Below are 21,659 nucleotides of genomic sequence, written 5' to 3'. Positions count from 1 at the left end.
GTCATCATGTATCTGTTGTTACCCTGCTGTGGTACTGTGATGTCATCATGTATCTGTTCTTACCCTGCTGTGGTACTGTGATGTCATCATGTATCTGTGATGTCATCATGTATCTGTTCTTACCCTGCTGTGGTACTGTGATGTCATCATGTATCTGTGATGTCATCATGTGTCTGTTCTTAATCTGCTGTAGTACTGTGATGTCATCATGTATCTGTGATGTCATAATGTATCTGTGATGTGATGATGCATGTGTGTGTTTCAGAGGGGCTGAATTGTTCCAGGCAACTATAGTGAAGGCAGTCAGAGCCAGACTGGAGGAAGAGAAGCAGTCTATGGAACAGCTGAAGAGACAGTAAGTCCATGTAACGGGGTGAGTGACTGGTTGCTGGGAAGTCAGGCGCAGGAGAGCAGAGATGGGTGATACCAGGAGAACTTTAATATCCACCCTGGCCCAAAGGTACAGGAGAGTAGAGATGGGTGGTAAACAGGAGAGCTTTAATATCCGGGGCGGCAGGTGGCAGCGTAGTCTAGTGGTTAGAGCGTTGGACTAGTAACCGGAAGGTTGCGAGTTCAAACCCCCGAGCTGACAAGGTACAAATCTGTCGTTCTGCCCCTGAACAGGCAGTTAACCCACTGTTCCCAGGCCGTCTTTGAAAATAAGAATATGTTCTTAACTGACTTAAATAAAGGTAAAATAAAAAATAATAATAAATCCACCCTGGCCCAAAGGTACAGGAGAGCAGAGATGGGTGGTAACAGCTTTAATATACACCCTGGCCCAAAGGTACAGGAGAGTAGAGATGGGTGGTAACAGCTTTAATATCCACCCTGGTCCAAAGGTACAGGAGAACAGAGATGGGTGGTAACAGCTTTAATATCCACCCTGGCCCAAAGGTACAGGAGAACAGAGATGGGTGGTAACAGCTTTAATATACACCCTGGCCCAAAGGTACAGGAGAGTAGAGATGGGTGGTAACAGCTTTAATATACACCCTGGCCCAAAGGCACAGGCGAGCAGAGATGGGTGGTAACAGCTTTAATATCAGGCCCAAAGGCACAGGCGAGGCAGCACAAAGCACAACTACGGTAACATAAAGCGGATTAAACAAAACAACCCTATGTTATAAACAAACCTAGCACAAGCCAGCCTGTAGCGTAACACCCTACACAGGACGGCAGGGTAGCCTAGTGGTTAGAGCGTTGGACTGGTAGCCAGCCTGTAGCGTAACACCCTACACAAAAACAATTCCACACACAGACATGGGGGAAACAGAGGCTACTATACATTTAGTCTGATGAGGGAATGTGAACCAGGTGTGCGGGAAAACAAGTCAAAACAAATGGAAAATGAAAGGTGGAGCGGCGATGGATAGAGGACCGGTGACGTCGACCGCCGAACGCAGCCCGAACAAGGTGACAGACAGAGAGGAGAGGGGAGGATTTATAGTCGTGACAGACGGAGAAGAGAGGGGAGGATTTATAGTCGTGACAGACGGAGAAGAGAGGGGAGGATTTATAGTCCTGACAGACGGAGAAGAGAGGGGAGGATTTATAGTCGTGACAGACGGAGAAGAGAGGGGAGGATTTATAGTCCTGACAGACGGAGAAGTGAGGGGAGGATTTATAGTCCTGACAGACGGAGAAGAGAGGGGAGGATTTATAGTCGTGACAGACGGAGAAGAGAGGGGAGGAGAGGGGAGGATTTATAGTCGTGACAGACGGAGAAGAGAGGGGAGGATTTATAGTCCTGACAGACGGAGAAGAGAGGGGAGGATTTATAGTCCTGACAGACAGAGAGGAGAGGGGAGGATTTATAGTCGTGACAGACGGAGAAGAGAGGGGAGGATTTATAGTCGTGACAGACGGAGAAGAGAGGGGAGGATTTATAGTCCTGACAGACGGAGAAGAGAGGGGAGGATTTATAGTCGTGACAGAAGGAGAAGAGAGGGGAGAAGAGGGGAGTATTTATAGTCGTGACAGACGGAGAAGAGAGGGGAGGATTTATAGTCGTGACAGACGGAGAAGAGAGGGGAGGATTTATAGTCCTGACAGACGGAGAGGAGAAGGGAGGATTTATAGTCGTGACAGAAGGAGAAGAGAGGGGAGGATTTATAGTCGTGACAGACGGAGAAGAGAGGGGAGGATTTATAGTCGTGACAGACGGAGAAGAGAGGGGAGGATTTATAGTCCTGACAGACGGAGAAGAGAGGGGAGGATTTATAGTCGTGACAGACGGAGAAGAGAGGGGAGGATTTATAGTCGTGACAGACGGAGAAGAGAGAGGAGGAGAGGGGAGGATTTATAGTCGTGACAGACGGAGAAGAGAGGGGAGGATTTATAGTCGTGACAGACGGAGAAGAGAGGGGAGGATTTATAGTCGTGACAGACGGAGAAGAGAGGGAGGAATATAGTCGTGACAGACGGAGAGGAGAGGGGAGGATTTATAGTCGTGACAGACGGAGAAGAGAGGGGAGGAGAGGGGAGGAGAGGGGAGGATTTATAGTCGTGACAGACGGAGAGGAGAGGGGAGGATTTATAGTCGTGACAGACGGAGAAGAGAGGGGAGGATTTATAGTCCTGACAGACAGAGAAGAGAGGGGAGGATTTATAGTGGTGACAGAAGGAGAAGAGAGGGGAGGAGAGGGGAGGATTTATAGTCGTGACAGACGGAGAATTGAGGGGAGGATTTATAGTCCTGACAGACGGAGAGGAGAGGGGAGGATTTATAGTCGTGACAGAACGAGAAGAGAGGGGAGGATTTATAGTCGTGACAGACGGAGAAGAGAGGGGAGGATTTATAGTCGTGACAGACGGAGAAGAGAGGGGAGGGTTTATAGTCCTGACAGACGGAGAAGAGAGGGGAGGATTTATAGTCGTGACAGACGGAGAGGAGAGGTGAGGATTTATAGTCGTGACAGACGGAGAAGAGAGGGGAGGAGAGGGGAGGATTTAGTCGTGACAGACGGAGAGGAGAGGGGAGGATTTATAGTCGTGACAGACGAAGAAGAGAGGGGAGGATTTATAGTCGTGACAGACGGAGAGAGAGAGGGAGGATTTATAGTCGTGACAGACGGAGAAGAGAGGGGGAGGATTTATAGTCCTGACAGACAGAGAAGAGAGGGGAGGATTTATAGTCGTGACAGAAGGAGAAGAGAGGGGACAGACGGAGGAGAGGGGAGGATTTATAGTCGTGACAGACGGAGAATTGAGGGGAGGATTTATAGTCCTGACAGACGGAGAGGAGAGGGGAGGATTAATAGTCGTGACAGAACGAGAAGAGAGGGGAGGATTTATAGTCGTGACAGACGGAGAAGAGAGGGGAGGATTTATAGTCGTGACAGACGGAGAAGAGAGGGGAGGATTTATAGTCCTGACAGACGGAGAAGAGAGGGGAGGATTTATAGTCGTGACAGACGGAGAGGAGAGGTGAGGATTTATAGTCGTGACAGACAGAGAAGAGAGGGGAGGATTTATAGTCGTGACAGACGGAGAGGAGAGGGGAGGATTTATAGTCGTGACAGACGGAGAAGAGAGGGGAGGATTTATAGTCGTGACAGACGGAGAGGAGAGGGGAGGATTTATAGTCGTGACAGACGGAGAGGAGAGGGGAGGATTTATAGTCGTGACAGACGGAGAAGAGAGGGGAGGATTTATAGTCGTGACAGACGGAGAAGAGAGGGGAGGATTTATAGTCGTGACAGACGGAGAAGAGAGGGGAGGATTTATAGTCGTGACAGACAGAGAAGAGAGGGGAGGATTTATAGTCGTGACAGACGGAGAAGAGAGGGGGAGGATTTATAGTCGTGACAGACGGAGAAGAGAGGGAGGATTTATAGTCGTGACAGACGGAGAGGAGAGGGGAGGATTTATAGTCGTGACAGACGGAGAAGAGAGGGGAGGATTTATAGTCGTGACAGACGGAGAAGAGAGGGGAGGATTTATAGTCGTGACAGAAGGAGAAGAGAGGGGAGAAGAGGGGAGTATTTATAGTCGTGACAGACGGAGAAGAGAGGGGAGGATTTATAGTCGTGACAGACGGAGAAGAGAGGGGAGGATTTATAGTCGTGACAGACAGAGAAGAGAGGGTAGGATTTATAGTCGTGACAGACGGAGAAGAGAGGGGAGGATTTATAGTCGTGACAGACGGAGAAGAGAGGGGAGGATTTATAGTCGTGACAGACGGAGAGGAGAGGGGAGGATTTATAGTCGTGACAGACGGAGAAGAGAGGGGAGGATTTATAGTCGTGACAGACGGAGAAGAGAGGGGAGGATTTATAGTCGTGACAGAAGGAGAAGAGAGGGGAGAAGAGGGGAGTATTTATAGTCGTGACAGACGGAGAAGAGAGGGGAGGATTTATAGTCGTGACAGACGGAGAAGAGAGGGGAGGATTTATAGTCCTGACAGACGGAGAGGAGAAGGGAGGATTTATAGTCGTGACAGAAGGAGAAGAGAGGGGAGGATTTATAGTCGTGACAGACGGAGAAGAGAGGGGAGGATTTATAGTCGTGACAGACGGAGAAGAGAGGGGAGGATTTATAGTCCTGACAGACGGAGAAGAGAGGGGAGGATTTATAGTCGTGACAGACGGAGAGGAGAGGTGAGGATTTATAGTCGTGACAGACAGAGAAGAGAGGGGAGGATTTATAGTCGTGACAGACGGAGAAGAGAGGGGAGGATTTATAGTCGTGACAGACGGAGAAGAGAGGGGAGGATTTATAGTCGTGACAGACGGAGAGGAGAGGGGAGGATTTATAGTCGTGACAGACGGAGAGGAGAGGGGGAGGATTTATAGTCGTGACAGACGGAGAAGAGAGGGGAGGATTTATAGTCGTGACAGACGGAGAAGAGAGGGGAGGATTTATAGTCGTGACAGACGGAGAAGAGAGGGGAGGATTTATAGTCGTGACAGACGGAGAAGAGAGGGGAGGATTTATAGTCGTGACAGACGGAGAAGAGAGGGGAGGATTTATAGTCGTGACAGACGGAGAAGAGAGGGGAGGATTTATAGTCGTGACAGACGGAGAAGAGAGGGGAGGATTTATAGTCGTGACAGAAGGAGAAGAGAGGGGAGAAGAGGGGAGGATTTATAGTCGTGACAGACGGAGAAGAGAGGGGAGGATTTATAGTCGTGACAGACGGAGAAGAGAGGGGAGGATTTATAGTCCTGACAGACGGAGAGGAGAAGGGAGGATTTATAGTCGTGACAGAAGGAGAAGAGAGGGGAGGATTTATAGTCGTGACAGACGGAGAAGAGAGGGGAGGATTTATAGTCGTGACATACGGAGAAGAGAGGGGAGGATTTATAGTCGTGACAGACGGAGAAGAGAGGGGAGGATTTATAGTCGTGACAGACGGAGAAGAGAGGGGAGGATTTATAGTCGTGACAGAACGAGAAAAGAGGGGAGGATTTATAGTCGTGACAGACGGAGAGGAGAGGGGAGGATTTATAGTCGTGACAGACGGAGAAGAGAGGGGAGGATTTATAGTCGTGACAGACGGAGAAGAGAGGGGCGGATTTATAGTTGTGACAGATGGGGAGGATTTATAGTCGTGACAGAACGAGAAGGGAGGGGAGGATTTATAGTCGTGACAGACGGAGAAGAGAGGGGAGGATTTATAGTCGTGACAGACGGAGAAGGGGAGAGGACGGAGGGGATTTATAGTCGTGACAGACGGAGAGAGAGGGGAGGATTTATAGTCGTGACAGACGGAGAAGAGAGGGGAGGATTTATAGTCGTGACAGACGGAGAAGAGAGGGAGGATTTATAGTCCTGACAGACGGAGAAGAGAGGGGGAGGATTTATAGTCGTGACAGACGGAGAGGAGAGGTGAGGATTTATAGTCGTGACAGACAGAGAAGAGAGGGGAGGATTTATAGTCGTGACAGACGGAGAAGAGAGGGGAGGATTTATAGTCGTGACAGACGGAGAAGAGAGGGGAGGATTTATAGTCGTGACAGACGGAGAGGAGAGGGGAGGATTTATAGTCGTGACAGACGGAGAGGAGTCGGGAGGAGAAGAGGGAGGATTTATAGTCGTGACAGACGGAGAAGAGAGGGGAGGATTTATAGTCGTGACAGACGGAGAAGAGAGGGGAGGATTTATAGTCGTGACAGACGGAGAAGAGAGGGGAGGATTTATAGTCGTGACAGACAGAGAAGAGAGAGGGGAGGATTTATAGTCGTGACAGACGGAGAAGAGAGGGGAGGATTTATAGTCGTGACAGACGGAGAAGAGAGGGGAGGATTTATAGTCGTGACAGACGGAGAGGAGAGGGGAGGATTTATAGTCGTGACAGACGGAGAAGAGAGGGAGGATTTATAGTCGTGACAGACGGAGAAGAGAGGGGAGGATTTATAGTCGTGACAGAAGGAGAAGAGAGGGGAGAAGAGGGAGTATTTATAGTCGTGACAGACGGAGAAGAGAGGGGAGGATTTATAGTCGTGACAGACGGAGAAGAGAGGGGAGGATTTATAGTCGTGACAGACAGAGAAGAGAGGGGAGGATTTATAGTCGTGACAGACGGAGAAGAGAGGGGAGGATTTATAGTCGTGACAGACGGAGAAGAGAGGGGAGGATTTATAGTCGTGACAGACGGAGAGAGAGGAGGGGAGGATTTATAGTCGTGACAGACGGAGAAGAGAGGGAGGATTTATAGTCGTGACAGACGGAGAAGAGAGGGGAGGATTTATAGTCGTGACAGAAGGAGAAGAGAGGGGAGAAGAGGGGAGTATTTATAGTCGTGACAGACGGAGAAGAGAGGGGAGGATTTATAGTCGTGACAGACGGAGAAGAGAGGGGAGGATTTATAGTCCTGACAGACGGAGAGGAGAAGGGAGGATTTATAGTCGTGACAGAAGGAGAAGAGAGGGGAGGATTTATAGTCGTGACAGACGGAGAAGAGAGGGGAGGATTTATAGTCGTGACAGACGGAGAAGAGAGGGGAGGATTTATAGTCCTGACAGACGGAGAAGAGAGGGAGGATTTATAGTCGTGACAGACGGAGAGGAGAGGTGAGGATTTATAGTCGTGACAGACAGAGAAGAGAGGGGAGGATTTATAGTCGTGACAGACGGAGAAGAGAGGGGAGGATTTATAGTCGTGACAGACGGAGAAGAGAGGGGAGGATTTATAGTCGTGACAGACGGAGAGGAGAGGGAGGATTTATAGTCGTGACAGACGGAGAGGAGAGGGGAGGATTTATAGTCGTGACAGACGGAGAAGAGAGGGGAGGATTTATAGTCGTGACAGACGGAGAAGAGAGGGGAGGATTTATAGTCGTGACAGACGGAGAAGAGAGGGGAGGATTTATAGTCGTGACAGACGGAGAAGAGAGGGGAGGATTTATAGTCGTGACAGACGGAGAAGAGAGGGGAGGATTTATAGTCGTGACAGACGGAGAAGAGAGGGGAGGATTTATAGTCGTGACAGACGGAGAAGAGAGGGGAGGATTTATAGTCGTGACAGAAGGAGAAGAGAGGGAGAAGAGGGGAGGATTTATAGTCGTGACAGACGGAGAAGAGAGGGGAGGATTTATAGTCGTGACAGACGGAGAAGAGAGGGGAGGATTTATAGTCCTGACAGACGGAGAGGAGAAGGGAGGATTTATAGTCGTGACAGAAGGAGAAGAGAGGGGAGGGGAGGATTTATAGTCGTGACAGACGGAGAAGAGAGGGGAGGATTTATAGTCGTGACATACGGAGAAGAGAGGGAGGATTTATAGTCGTGACAGACGGAGAAGAGAGGGAGGATTTATAGTCGTGACAGACGGAGAAGAGAGGGGAGGATTTATAGTCGTGACAGAACGAGAAAAGAGGGGAGGATTTATAGTCGTGACAGACGGAGAGGAGAGGGGGAGGATTTATAGTCGTGACAGACGGAGAAGAGAGGGGAGGATTTATAGTCGTGACAGACGGAGAAGAGAGGGGAGGATTTATAGTTGTGACAGATGGGGAGGATTTATAGTCGTGACAGACGGAGAAGGAGGGGAGGATTTATAGTCGTGACAGACGGAGAAGAGAGGGGAGGATTTATAGTCGTGACAGACGGAGAAGAGAGGGGAGGATTTATAGTCGTGACAGACGGAGAGGGGAGAGGGAGGATTTATAGTCGTGACAGACGGAGAAGAGAGGGGAGGATTTATAGTCGTGACAGACGGAGAAGAGAGGGGAGGATTTATAGTCGTGACAGAAGGAGAAGAGAGGGGAGAAGAGGGGAGGATTTATAGTCGTGACAGACGGAGAGGAGAGGGAGGATTTATAGTCGTGACAGACGGAGAAGAGAGGGGAGGATTTATAGTCGTGACAGACGGAGAAGAGAGGGGAGGATTTATAGTCGTGACAGACGGAGAAGGAGAGGGGAGGATTTATAGTCGTGACAGACGGAGAGGAGAGGGGAGGATTTATAGTCGTGACAGACGGAGGAGAAGAGAGAAGGGGGGAGGATTTATAGTCCTGACAGACGGAGAAGAGAGGGGAGGATTTATAGTCGTGACAGACGGAGAGGAGAGGTGAGGATTTATAGTCGTGACAGACAGAGAAGAGAGGGGAGGATTTATAGTCGTGACAGACGGAGAAGAGAGGGGAGGATTTATAGTCGTGACAGACGGAGAAGAGAGGGGAGGATTTATAGTCGTGACAGACGGAGAGGAGAGGGGAGGATTTATAGTCGTGACAGACGGAGAGGAGAGGGGAGGATTTATAGTCGTGACAGACGGAGAAGAGAGGGGAGGATTTATAGTCGTGACAGACGGAGAAGAGAGGGGAGGATTTATAGTCGTGACAGACGGAGAAGAGAGGGGAGGATTTATAGTCGTGACAGACGGAGAAGAGAGGGGAGGATTTATAGTCGTGACAGACGGAGAAGAGAGGGGAGGATTTATAGTCGTGACAGACGGAGAAGAGAGGGGAGAAGAGGGGAGGATTTATAGTCGTGACAGACGGAGAAGAGAGGGGAGGATTTATAGTCGTGACAGACGGAGAAGAGAGGGGAGGATTTATAGTCCTGACAGACGGAGAGGAGAAGGGAGGATTTATAGTCGTGACAGAAGGAGAAGAGAGGGGGAGGATTTATAGTCGTGACAGACGGAGAAGAGAGGGGAGGATTTATAGTCGTGACATACGGAGAAGAGAGGGGAGGATTTATAGTCGTGACAGACCGAGAAGAGAGGGGAGGATTTATAGTCGTGACAGACGGAGAAGAGAGGGGAGGATTTATAGTCGTGACAGAACGAGAAAAGAGGGGAGGATTTATAGTCGTGACAGACGGAGAGGAGAGGGGAGGATTTATAGTCGTGACAGACGGAGAAGAGAGGGAGGATTTATAGTCGTGGCAGACGGAGAAGAGAGGGGCGGATTTATAGTTGTGACAGATGGGGAGGATTTATAGTCGTGACAGAACGAGAAGGGAGGGGAGGATTTATAGTCATGACAGACGGAGAAGAGAGGGGAGGATTTATAGTCGTGACAGACGGAGAAGAGAGGGGAGGATTTATAGTCGTGACAGACGGAGAGGAGAGGGGAGGATTTATAGTCGTGACAGACGGAGAAGAGAGGGGAGGATTTATAGTCGTGACAGACGGAGAAGAGAGGGGAGGATTTATAGTCGTGACAGAAGGAGAAGAGAGGGAGAAGAGGGGAGGATTTATAGTCGTGACAGACGGAGAAGGGAGGGGAGGATTTATAGTCGTGACAGACGGAGAAGAGAGGGGAGGATTTATAGTCCTGACAGATGGAGAGGAGAAGGGAGGATTTATAGTCGTGACAGAAGGAGAAGAGAGGGGAGGATTTATAGTCGTGACAGACGGAGAAGAGAGGGGAGGATTTATAGTCGTGACAGACGGAGAAGAGAGGGAGGATTTATAGTCCTGACAGACGGAGAAGAGAGGGGAGGATTTATAGTCGTGACAGACGGAGAGGAGAGGTGAGGATTTATAGTCGTGACAGACAGAGAAGAGAGGGGAGGATTTATAGTCGTGACAGACGGAGAAGAGAGGGGAGGATTTATAGTCGTGACAGACGGAGAAGAGAGGGGAGGATTTATAGTCGTGACAGACGGAGAGGAGAGGGGAGGATTTATAGTCGTGACAGACGGAGAGGAGAGGGGAGGATTTATAGTCGTGACAGACGGAGAAGAGAGGGGAGGATTTATAGTCGTGACAGACGGAGAAGAGAGGGGAGGATTTATAGTCGTGACAGACGGAGAAGAGAGGGGAGGATTTATAGTCGTGACAGACGGAGAAGAGAGGGGAGGATTTATAGTCGTGACAGACGGAGAAGAGAGGGGAGGATTTATAGTCGTGACAGACGGAGAAGAGAGGGGAGGATTTATAGTCGTGACAGACGGAGAGGAGAGGGGAGGATTTATAGTCGTGACAGACGGAGAAGAGAGGGGAGGATTTATAGTCGTGACAGACGGAGAGGAGAGGGGAGGATTTATAGTCGTGACAGACGGAGAGGAGAGGGGAGGATTTATAGTCGTGACAGACGGAGAAGAGAGGGGAGGATTTATAGTCCTGACAGACGGAGAAGAGAGGGGAGGATTTATAGTCGTGACAGACGGAGAGGAGAGGTGAGGATTTATAGTCGTGACAGACAGAGAAGAGAGGGGAGGATTTATAGTCGTGACAGACGGAGAAGAGAGGGGAGGATTTATAGTCGTGACAGACGGAGAAGAGAGGGGAGGATTTATAGTCGTGACAGACGGAGAGGAGAGGGGAGGATTTATAGTCGTGACAGACGGAGAGGAGAGGGGAGGATTTATAGTCGTGACAGACGGAGAAGAGAGGGGAGGATTTATAGTCGTGACAGACGGAGAAGAGAGGGGAGGATTTATAGTCGTGACAGACGGAGAAGAGAGGGGAGGATTTATAGTCGTGACAGACGGAGAAGAGAGGGGAGGATTTATAGTCGTGACAGAAGGAGAAGAGAGGGGAGAAGAGGGGAGGATTTATAGTCGTGACAGACGGAGAAGAGAGGGGAGGATTTATAGTCGTGACAGACGGAGAAGAGAGGGGAGGATTTATAGTCCTGACAGACGGAGAGGAGAAGGGAGGATTTATAGTCGTGACAGAAGGAGAAGAGAGGGGAGGATTTATAGTCGTGACAGACAGAGAGGAGAGGGGAGGATTTATAGTCGTGACAGACGGAGAAGAGAGGGGAGGATTTATAGTCCTGACAGACGGAGAAGAGAGGGGAGGATTTATAGTCGTGACAGACGGAGAGGAGAGGTGAGGATTTATAGTCGTGACAGACAGAGAAGAGAGGGGAGGATTTATAGTCGTGACAGACGGAGAAGAGAGGGGAGGATTTATAGTCGTGACAGACGGAGAAGAGAGGGGAGGATTTATAGTCGTGACAGACGGAGAGGAGAGGGGAGGATTTATAGTCGTGACAGACGGAGAGGAGAGGGGAGGATTTATAGTCGTGACAGACGGAGAAGAGAGGGGAGGATTTATAGTCGTGACAGACGGAGAAGAGAGGGGAGGATTTATAGTCGTGACAGACGGAGAAGAGAGGGGAGGATTTATAGTCGTGACAGACGGAGAAGAGAGGGGAGGATTTATAGTCGTGACAGACGGAGAAGAGAGGGGAGGATTTATAGTCGTGACAGACGGAGAAGAGAGGGGAGAAGAGGGGAGGATTTATAGTCGTGACAGACGGAGAAGAGAGGGGGGAGGATTTATAGTCGTGACAGACGGAGAAGAGAGGGGAGGATTTATAGTCCTGACAGACGGAGAGGAGAAGGGAGGATTTATAGTCGTGACAGAAGGAGAAGAGAGGGGAGGATTTATAGTCGTGACAGACGGAGAAGAGAGGGGAGGATTTATAGTCGTGACATACGGAGAAGAGAGGGGAGGATTTATAGTCGTGACAGACCGAGAAGAGAGGGGAGGATTTATAGTCGTGACAGACGGAGAAGAGAGGGGAGGATTTATAGTCGTGACAGAACGAGAAAAGAGGGGAGGATTTATAGTCGTGACAGACGGAGAGGAGAGGGGAGGATTTATAGTCGTGACAGACGGAGAAGAGAGGGGAGGATTTATAGTCGTGGCAGACGGAGAAGAGAGGGGCGGATTTATAGTTGTGACAGATGGGGAGGATTTATAGTCGTGACAGAACGAGAAGGGAGGGGAGGATTTATAGTCATGACAGACGGAGAAGAGAGGGGAGGATTTATAGTCGTGACAGACGGAGAAGAGAGGGGAGGATTTATAGTCGTGACAGACGGAGAGGAGAGGGGAGGATTTATAGTCGTGACAGACGGAGAAGAGAGGGGAGGATTTATAGTCGTGACAGACGGAGAAGAGAGGGGAGGATTTATAGTCGTGACAGAAGGAGAAGAGAGGGGAGAAGAGGGAGGATTTATAGTCGTGACAGACGGAGAAGGGAGGGGAGGATTTATAGTCGTGACAGACGGAGAAGAGAGGGGAGGATTTATAGTCCTGACAGATGGAGAGGAGAAGGGAGGATTTATAGTCGTGACAGAAGGAGAAGAGAGGGGAGGATTTATAGTCGTGACAGAAGGAGAAGAGAGGGGAGGATTTATAGTCGTGACAGACGGAGAAGAGAGGGAGGATTTATAGTCGTGACATACGGAGAAGAGGGGGAGGATTTATAGTCGTGACAGACCGAGAAGAGAGGGGAGGATTTATAGTCGTGACAGACGGAGAAGAGAGGGGAGGATTTATAGTCGTGACAGAACGAGAAAAGAGGGGAGGATTTATAGTCGTGACAGACGGAGAGGAGAGGGGAGGATTTATAGTCGTGACAGACGGAGAAGAGAGGGGAGGATTTATAGTCGTGGCAGACGGAGAAGAGAGGGGCGGATTTATAGTTGTGACAGATGGGGAGGATTTATAGTCGTGACAGAACGAGAAGGGAGGGGAGGATTTATAGTCATGACAGACGGAGAAGAGAGGGGAGGATTTATAGTCGTGACAGACGGAGAAGAGAGGGGAGGATTTATAGTCGTGACAGACGGAGAGGAGAGGGGGAGGATTTATAGTCGTGACAGACGGAGAAGAGAGGGGAGGATTTATAGTCGTGACAGACGGAGAAGAGAGGGGAGGATTTATAGTCGTGACAGAAGGAGAAGAGAGGGGAGAAAGAGGGAGGATTTATAGTCGTGACAGACGGAGAAGGGAGGGGGAGGATTTATAGTCGTGACAGACGGAGAAGAGAGGGGAGGATTTATAGTCCTGACAGATGGAGAGGAGAAGGGAGGATTTATAGTCGTGACAGAAGGAGAAGAGAGGGGAGGATTTATAGTCGTGACAGACGGAGAAGAGAGGGGAGGGATTTATAGTCGTGACAGACGGAGAGGAGAGGGGAGGATTTATAGTCGTGACAGACGGAGAGAGAGGGGAGGATTTATAGTCGTGACAGACGGAGAAGAGAGGGGAGGATTTATAGTCCTGACAGACGGAGAAGAGAGGGGAGGATTTATAGTCGTGACAGACGGAGAGGAGAGGTGAGGATTTATAGTCGTGACAGACAGAGAAGAGAGGGGAGGATTTATAGTCGTGACAGACGGAGAAGAGAGGGGAGGATTTATAGTCGTGACAGACGGAGAAGAGAGGGGAGGATTTATAGTCGTGACAGACGGAGAGGAGAGAGGGAGGATTTATAGTCGTGACAGACGGAGAGGAGAGAGGGGAGGATTTATAGTCGTGACAGACGGAGAAGAGAGGGGAGGATTTATAGTCGTGACAGACGGAGAAGAGAGGGGAGGATTTATAGTCGTGACAGACGGAGAAGAGAGGGGAGGATTTATAGTCGTGACAGACGGAGAAGAGAGGGGAGGATTTATAGTCGTGACAGAAGGAGAAGAGAGGGGAGAAGAGGGAGGATTTATAGTCGTGACAGACGGAGAAGAGAGGGGAGGATTTATAGTCGTGACAGACGGAGAAGAGAGGGGAGGATTTATAGTCCTGACAGACGGAGAGGAGAAGGGAGGATTTATAGTCGTGACAGAAGGAGAAGAGAGGGGAGGATTTATAGTCGTGACAGACAGAGAGGAGAGGGGAGGATTTATAGTCGTGACAGACGGAGAAGAGAGGGGAGGATTTATAGTCCTGACAGACGGAGAAGAGAGGGGAGGATTTATAGTCGTGACAGACGGAGAGGAGAGGTGAGGATTTATAGTCGTGACAGACAGAGAAGAGAGGGAGGATTTATAGTCGTGACAGACGGAGAAGAGAGGGGAGGATTTATAGTCGTGACAGACGGAGAAGAGAGGGGAGGATTTATAGTCGTGACAGACGGAGAGGAGAGGGGAGGATTTATAGTCGTGACAGACGGAGAGGAGAGGGGAGGATTTATAGTCGTGACAGACGGAGAAGAGAGGGGAGGATTTATAGTCGTGACAGACGGAGAAGAGAGGGGAGGATTTATAGTCGTGACAGACGGAGAAGAGAGGGGAGGATTTATAGTCGTGACAGACGGAGAAGAGAGGGGAGGATTTATAGTCGTGACAGACGGAGAAGAGAGGGGAGGATTTATAGTCGTGACAGACGGAGAAGAGAGGGGAGAAGAGGGGAGGATTTATAGTCGTGACAGACGGAGAAGAGAGGGGAGGATTTATAGTCGTGACAGACGGAGAAGAGAGGGGAGGATTTATAGTCCTGACAGACGGAGAGGAGAAGGGAGGATTTATAGTCGTGACAGAAGGAGAAGAGAGGGGAGGATTTATAGTCGTGACAGACGGAGAAGAGAGGGGAGGATTTATAGTCGTGACATACGGAGAAGAGAGGGGAGGATTTATAGTCGTGACAGACCGAGAAGAGAGGGGAGGATTTATAGTCGTGACAGACGGAGAAGAGAGGGGAGGATTTATAGTCGTGACAGAACGAGAAAAGAGGGGAGGATTTATAGTCGTGACAGACGGAGAGGAGGGGAGGATTTATAGTCGTGACAGACGGAGAAGAGAGGGGAGGATTTATAGTCGTGGCAGACGGAGAAGAGAGGGGCGGATTTATAGTTGTGACAGATGGGGAGGATTTATAGTCGTGACAGAACGAGAAGGGAGGGGAGGATTTATAGTCATGACAGACGGAGAAGAGAGGGGAGGATTTATAGTCGTGACAGACGGAGAAGAGAGGGGAGGATTTATAGTCGTGACAGACGGAGAGGAGAGGGGAGGATTTATAGTCGTGACAGACGGAGAAGAGAGGGGAGGATTTATAGTCGTGACAGACGGAGAAGAGAGGGGAGGATTTATAGTCGTGACAGACGGAGGAGAAGAGAGGGGAGAAGAGGGGGAGGATTTATAGTCGTGACAGACGGAGAAGGGAGGGGAGGATTTATAGTCGTGACAGACGGAGAAGAGAGGGGAGGATTTATAGTCCTGACAGATGGAGAGGAGGGGAGGATTTATAGTCGTGACAGAAGGAGAAGAGAGGGGAGGATTTATAGTCGTGACAGACGGAGAAGAGAGGGGAGGATTTATAGTCGTGACAGACGGAGAAGAGAGGGAGGATTTATAGTCCTGACAGACGGAGAAGAGAGGGGAGGATTTATAGTCGTGACAGACGGAGAGGAGAGGTGAGGATTTATAGTCGTGACAGACAGAGAAGAGAGGGGAGGATTTATAGTCGTGACAGACGGAGAAGAGAGAGAGAGGGAGGATTTATAGTCGTGACAGACGGAGAAGAGAGGGAGGATTTATAGTCGTGACAGACGGAGAGGAGAGGGGAGGATTTATAGTCGTGACAGACGGAGAGGAGAGGGGAGGATTTATAGTCGTGACAGACGGAGAAGAGAGGGGAGGATTTATAGTCGTGACAGACGGAGAAGAGAGGGGAGGATTTATAGTCGTGACAGACGGAGAAGAGAGGGGAGGATTTATAGTCGTGACAGACGGAGAAGAGAGGGGAGGATTTATAGTCGTGACAGACGGAGAAGAGAGGGGAGGATTTATAGTCGTGACAGACGGAGAAGAGAGGGGAGGATTTATAGTCGTGACAGACGGAGAGGAGAGGGGAGGATTTATAGTTGTGACAGACGGAGAAGAGAGGGGAGGATTTATAGTTGTGACAGACGGAGAGGAGAGGGGAGGATTTATAGTCGTGACAGACGGAGAGGAGAGGGGAGGATTTATAGTCGTGACAGACGGAGAAGAGAGGGGAGGATTTATAGTCCTGACAGACGGAGAAGAGAGGGGAGGATTTATAGTCGTGACAGACGGAGAGGAGAGGTGAGGATTTATAGTCGTGACAGACAGAGAAGAGAGGGGAGGATTTATAGTCGTGACAGACGGAGAAGAGAGGGGAGGATTTATAGTCGTGACAGACGGAGAAGAGAGGGGAGGATTTATAGTCGTGACAGAAGGAGAAGAGAGGGGAGGATTTATAGTCGTGACAGACGGAGAAGAGAGGGGAGGATTTATAGTCGTGACAGACGGAGAAGAGAGGGGAGGATTTATAGTCCTGACAGACGGAGAAGAGAGGGGAGGATTTATAGTCGTGACAGACGGAGAAGAGAGGTGAGGATTTATAGTCGTGACAGACAGAGAAGAGAGGGGAGGATTTATAGTCGTGACAGACGGAGAAGAGAGGGGAGGATTTATAGTCGTGACAGACGGAGAAGAGAGGGGAGGATTTATAGTCGTGACAGACGGAGAGAGAGGGGAGGATTTATAGTCGTGACAGACGGAGAGGAGAGGGGAGGATTTATAGTCGTGACAGACGGAGAAGAGAGGGGAGGATTTATAGTCGTGACAGACGGAGAAGAGAGGGGAGGATTTATAGTCGTGACAGACGGAGAAGAGAGGGGAGGATTTATAGTCGTGACAGACGGAGAAGAGAGGGGAGGATTTATAGTCGTGACAGACGGAGAAGAGAGGGGAGGATTTATAGTCGTGACAGACGGAGAAGAGAGGGGAGGATTTATAGTCGTGACAGACGGAGAAGAGAGGGGAGGATTTATAGTCGTGACAGACGGAGAAGAGAGGGGAGGATTTATAGTCGTGACAGACGGAGAGGAGAGGGGAGGATTTATAGTCGTGACAGACGGAGAGAGAGGGGAGGATTTATAGTCGTGACAGACGGAGAAGAGAGGGGAGGATTTATAGTCCTGACAGACGGAGAAGAGAGGGGAGGATTTATAGTCGTGACAGACGGAGAAGAGAGGGGAGGATTTATAGTCGTGACAGACGGAGAAGAGAGGGGAGAGAGGGGAGGATTTATAGTCGTGACAGACGGAGAAGAGAGAGAGGGGAGGATTTATAGTCGTGACAGACGGAGAGGAGAGGGGAGGATTTATAGTCGTGACAGACGGAGAGGAGAGGGGAGGATTTATAGTCGTGACAGACGGAGAAGAGAGGGGAGGATTTATAGTCGTGACAGACGGAGAAGAGAGGGGAGGATTTATAGTCGTGACAGACGGAGAAGAGAGGGGAGGATTTATAGTCGTGACAGACGGAGAAGAGAGGGGAGGATTTATAGTCGTGACAGACGGAGAAGAGAGGGAGGAGGGGAGGATTTATAGTCGTGACAGACGGAGAAGAGAGGGGAGGATTTATAGTCGTGACAGACGGAGAAGAGAGGGGAGGATTTATAGTCCTGACAGACGGAGAGGAGAAGGGAGGATTTATAGTCGTGACAGACGGAGAAGAGAGGGGAGGATTTATAGTCGTGACAGACGGAGAAGAGAGGGGAGGATTTATAGTCGTGACAGACGGAGAAGAGAGGGGAGGATTTATAGTCGTGACAGACGGAGAAGAGAGGGGAGGATTTATAGTCGTGACAGACGGAGAAGAGAGGGGAGGATTTATAGTCGTGACAGAACGAGAAAAGAGAGGGAGGATTTATAGTCGTGACAGACGGAGAGGAGAGGGGAGGATTTATAGTCGTGACAGACGGAGAAGAGAGGGGAGGATTTATAGTCGTGGCAGACGGAGAAGAGAGGGGAGGATTTATAGTTGTGACAGATGGGGAGGATTTATAGTCGTGACAGAACGAGAAGGGAGGGGGGAGGATTTATAGTCATGACAGACGGAGAAGAGAGGGGAGGATTTATAGTCGTGACAGACGGAGAAGAGAGGGGAGGATTTATAGTCGTGACAGACGGAGAGGAGAGGGGAGGATTTATAGTCGTGACAGACGGAGAAGAGAGGGGAGGATTTATAGTCGTGACAGACGGAGAAGAGAGGGGAGGATTTATAGTCGTGACAGAAGGAGAAGAGAGGGGAGAAGAGGGGAGGATTTATAGTCGTGACAGACGGAGAAGGGAGGGGAGGATTTATAGTCGTGACAGACGGAGAAGAGAGGGGAGGATTTATAGTCCTGACAGATGGAGAGGAGAAGGGAGGATTTATAGTCGTGACAGAAGGAGAAGAGAGGGGAGGATTTATAGTCGTGACAGACGGAGAAGAGAGGGGAGGATTTATAGTCGTGACAGACGGAGAAGAGAGGGGAGGATTTATAGTCCTGACAGACGGAGAAGAGAGGGGAGGATTTATAGTCGTGACAGACGGAGAGGAGAGGGAGGATTTATAGTCGTGACAGACAGAGAAGAGAGGGGAGGATTTATAGTCGTGACAGACGGAGAAGAGAGGGGAGGATTTATAGTCGTGACAGACGGAGAAGAGAGGGGAGGATTTATAGTCGTGACAGACGGAGAGGAGAGGGGAGGGATTTATAGTCGTGACAGACGGAGAGGAGAGGGGAGGATTTATAGTCGTGACAGAAGGAGAAGAGAGGGGAGGATTTATAGTCGTGACAGACGGAGAAGAGAGGGGAGGATTTATAGTCGTGACAGACGGAGAAGAGAGGGGAGGATTTATAGTCGTGACAGACGGAGAAGAGAGGGGAGGATTTATAGTCGTGACAGACGGAGAAGAGAGGGGAGGATTTATAGTCGTGACAGAACGGAGAAAGAGGGGAGGATTTATAGTCGTGACAGACGGAGAAGAGAGGGGAGGATTTATAGTCGTGACAGACGGAGAAGAGAGGGGAGGATTTATAGTCGTGGCAGACGGAGAAGAGAGGGGCAGATTTATAGTTGTGACAGATGGGGAGGATTTATAGTCGTGACAGAACGAGAAGGGAGGGGAGGATTTATAGTCCTGACAGACGGAGAGGAGAAGGGAGGATTTATAGTCGTGACAGAAGGAGAAGAGAGGGGAGGATTTATAGTCGTGACAGACGGAGAAGAGAGGGGAGGATTTATAGTCGTGACATACGGAGAAGAGAGGGGAGGATTTATAGTCGTGACAGACGGAGAAGAGAGGGGAGGATTTATAGTCGTGACAGACGGAGAAGAGAGGGGAGGATTTATAGTCGTGACAGAACGAGAAAAGAGGGGAGGATTTATAGTCGTGACAGACGGAGAGGAGAGGGGAGGATTTATAGTCGTGACAGACGGAGAAGAGAGGGGAGGATTTATAGTCGTGACAGACGGAGAATAGAGGGGCGGATTTATAGTTGTGACAGATGGGGAGGATTTATAGTCATGACAGAACGAGAAGGGAGGGGAGGATTTATAGTCGTGACAGACGGAGAAGAGAGGGGAGGATTTATAGTCGTGACAGACGGAGAAGAGAGGGGAGGATTTATAGTCGTGACAGAACGAGAAAAGAGGGGAGGATTTATAGTCGTGACAGACGGAGAGGAGAGGGGAGGATTTATAGTCGTGACAGACGCAGAAGAGAGGGGAGGATTTATAGTCGTGACAGAACGAGAAAAGAGGGGAGGATTTATAGTCGTGACAGACGGAGAGGAGAGGGGAGGATTTATAGTCGTGACAGACGGAGAAGAGAGGGGAGGATTTATAGTCGTGACAGAACGAGAATAGAGGGGAGGATTTATAGTCGTGACAGTCCAGGTGTTTCTGTTCAACGCTGCAGAGATTCAAAACATTTAAGGCACAAACTTTTCAGAGTTGGATTGGTGCAACGTGATATAAAACCCCATGGTCATTCCCCCTATGGTCATTTACCCAACCCATGGTCATTCCCCCCATGGTCATTCCCCCATGGTCATCCCCCCTTTGGTCATTTACTCCCCCATGGTCATCCCCCTATGGTCATTTACCCACCCCATGGTCATTCCCCCCATGGCCAATCCCCCCATGGTCATTCCCCCTTGGTCATTTACCATCCCATGGTCATCCCCCACCCTGTGGTCATTTACCCACCCCATGGTCATTCCCCCCATGGTCATCCCCCATGGTCATTCCCCCATGGTCATTCCCCCCGTGGTCATTCCCCCACCCTGTGGTCATTCCCCCCCATGGTCATTCCCCCATGGTCTTTCCCCCATGGTCATTCCCCCCATGGTCATTCCCCCTATGATCATTTATCCACCCCATTGTCATTCCCTAACCCATGGTCATTCTCTCTCCCCCTTATCTCTCTTTATCTCTCACTACCCACCCCCACTCTCTCTTTATCTCTCTCTCCACCCCACCCCCTCTCTATCTCCCCCCACCCCCTCTCTATCTCCCCCTTTCACTTCACCACCCCTCTCTCTATCCCCCCTCTCTATTTTTATCCTCCACCTCTGTCTCTCTCTCTCTCTCTCTCTCTCTCTCTCTCTCTCTCTCTCTCTCTCTCTCTCTCTCTCTCTCCTCTCTCTCTCTCTCTCTCTCTCTCTCTCTCTCTCTCCACCCTCTCTCTCTCTCTCTCTCCACCCCTCTCTCTCTCTCTCTCTCTCCCTCTCTCTCTCTCTCTCCCTCTCTCTCTCCTCTCTCTTTCTCTCTCTCCACCCCTCTCTCTCTCTCTCTTTCTCTCTCTCTCTCTCTCTCTCTCTCTCTCCACCCCTCTCTCTCTCTCTCTTTCTCAGGATGGACCGTATAAAGCAGCGCCAGGAGAAGTTTAAGAGAGGGAAGAAGATGTTGAACCAGGAGTCTGGAGACAGAGAGAACCCCATCCATCTACAGGAGTCTGGAGACAGAGAGAACCCCATCCTTCTACAGGAGTCTGGAGATAGAGAGAACCCCATCCATCTACAGGAGTCTGGAGACAGAGAGAACCCCATCCATCTACAGGAGTCTGGAGACAGAGAGAACCCCATCCATCTACAGGAGTCTGGAGATAGAGAGAACCCCATCCATCTACAGGAGTCTGGAGATAGAGAGAACCCCATCCATCTACAGGAGTCTGGAGATAGAGAGAACCCCATCCTTCCACAGGAGCAGCAGGGTGAGGGTGAGGGGAGGGGGCAGGGGGAGGGGGAGCAGCAGGGTGAGGGGAGGGGGAGCAGCAGGGGAGGGGAGGATGAAGGGGAGGGTAGGGGGAGGGGGGAGCAGCAGGGGGAGGGTGAGGGGGAGCAGCAGGTGGAGGGTGAGGGGAAGCAGCTGGGGGAGGGGGAGCAGCAGGGGGAGGGAGGGGGGGTGATTGGGGGAGCAGGGTGAGGGGGAGCAGCTGGGGGGAGAGGGGGAGGGTGAGCAGCAGGGGAGGGGGATTGGGGGATTGGGGGAGCAGCAGGGGGAGGGTGAGGGGGAGCAGCAGGGGGATGGTGAGGGGGAGCAGCAGGGTGAGGGGGAGCAGCAGGGGGAGGGGGAGGGGAACAATGTTGTTGTTCATGGAAACCTTGGAATAGATTTTCATACACTCACCATCATTATATGATATAATCACTGTAAGCAATGTTGTGGTACTGGTGCTTATGTTTTTTAATATAGTTTTTTTACATATTTATAAAACAAATAGTTGTT

General features: G+C 50.2%; 1 protein-coding gene across 1 annotated transcript in view; it reads left to right on the top strand.

Moving 5' to 3' along the window:
• LOC124040701 (piezo-type mechanosensitive ion channel component 2-like) overlaps nucleotides 1-21,659 on the top strand; it is a 202,099-nt gene that overhangs the window by 116,457 nt on the left and 63,983 nt on the right. The window contains exons 29-30 of the mRNA XM_046357776.1: nucleotides 266-355; nucleotides 20,786-20,884. Coding sequence (XP_046213732.1) covers nucleotides 266-355; nucleotides 20,786-20,884 — 189 coding nt within the window. The remainder of the gene's footprint in view (nucleotides 1-265; nucleotides 356-20,785; nucleotides 20,885-21,659) is intronic.

This window comes from Oncorhynchus gorbuscha, linkage group LG08 (genome assembly GCF_021184085.1).
Source record: "Oncorhynchus gorbuscha isolate QuinsamMale2020 ecotype Even-year linkage group LG08, OgorEven_v1.0, whole genome shotgun sequence".
NCBI lineage: Eukaryota > Metazoa > Chordata > Actinopteri > Salmoniformes > Salmonidae > Oncorhynchus > Oncorhynchus gorbuscha.
The sequence above is the reverse complement of the archived record's forward strand: the minus strand, read 5'-3'. Positions and strand labels throughout refer to the sequence as shown.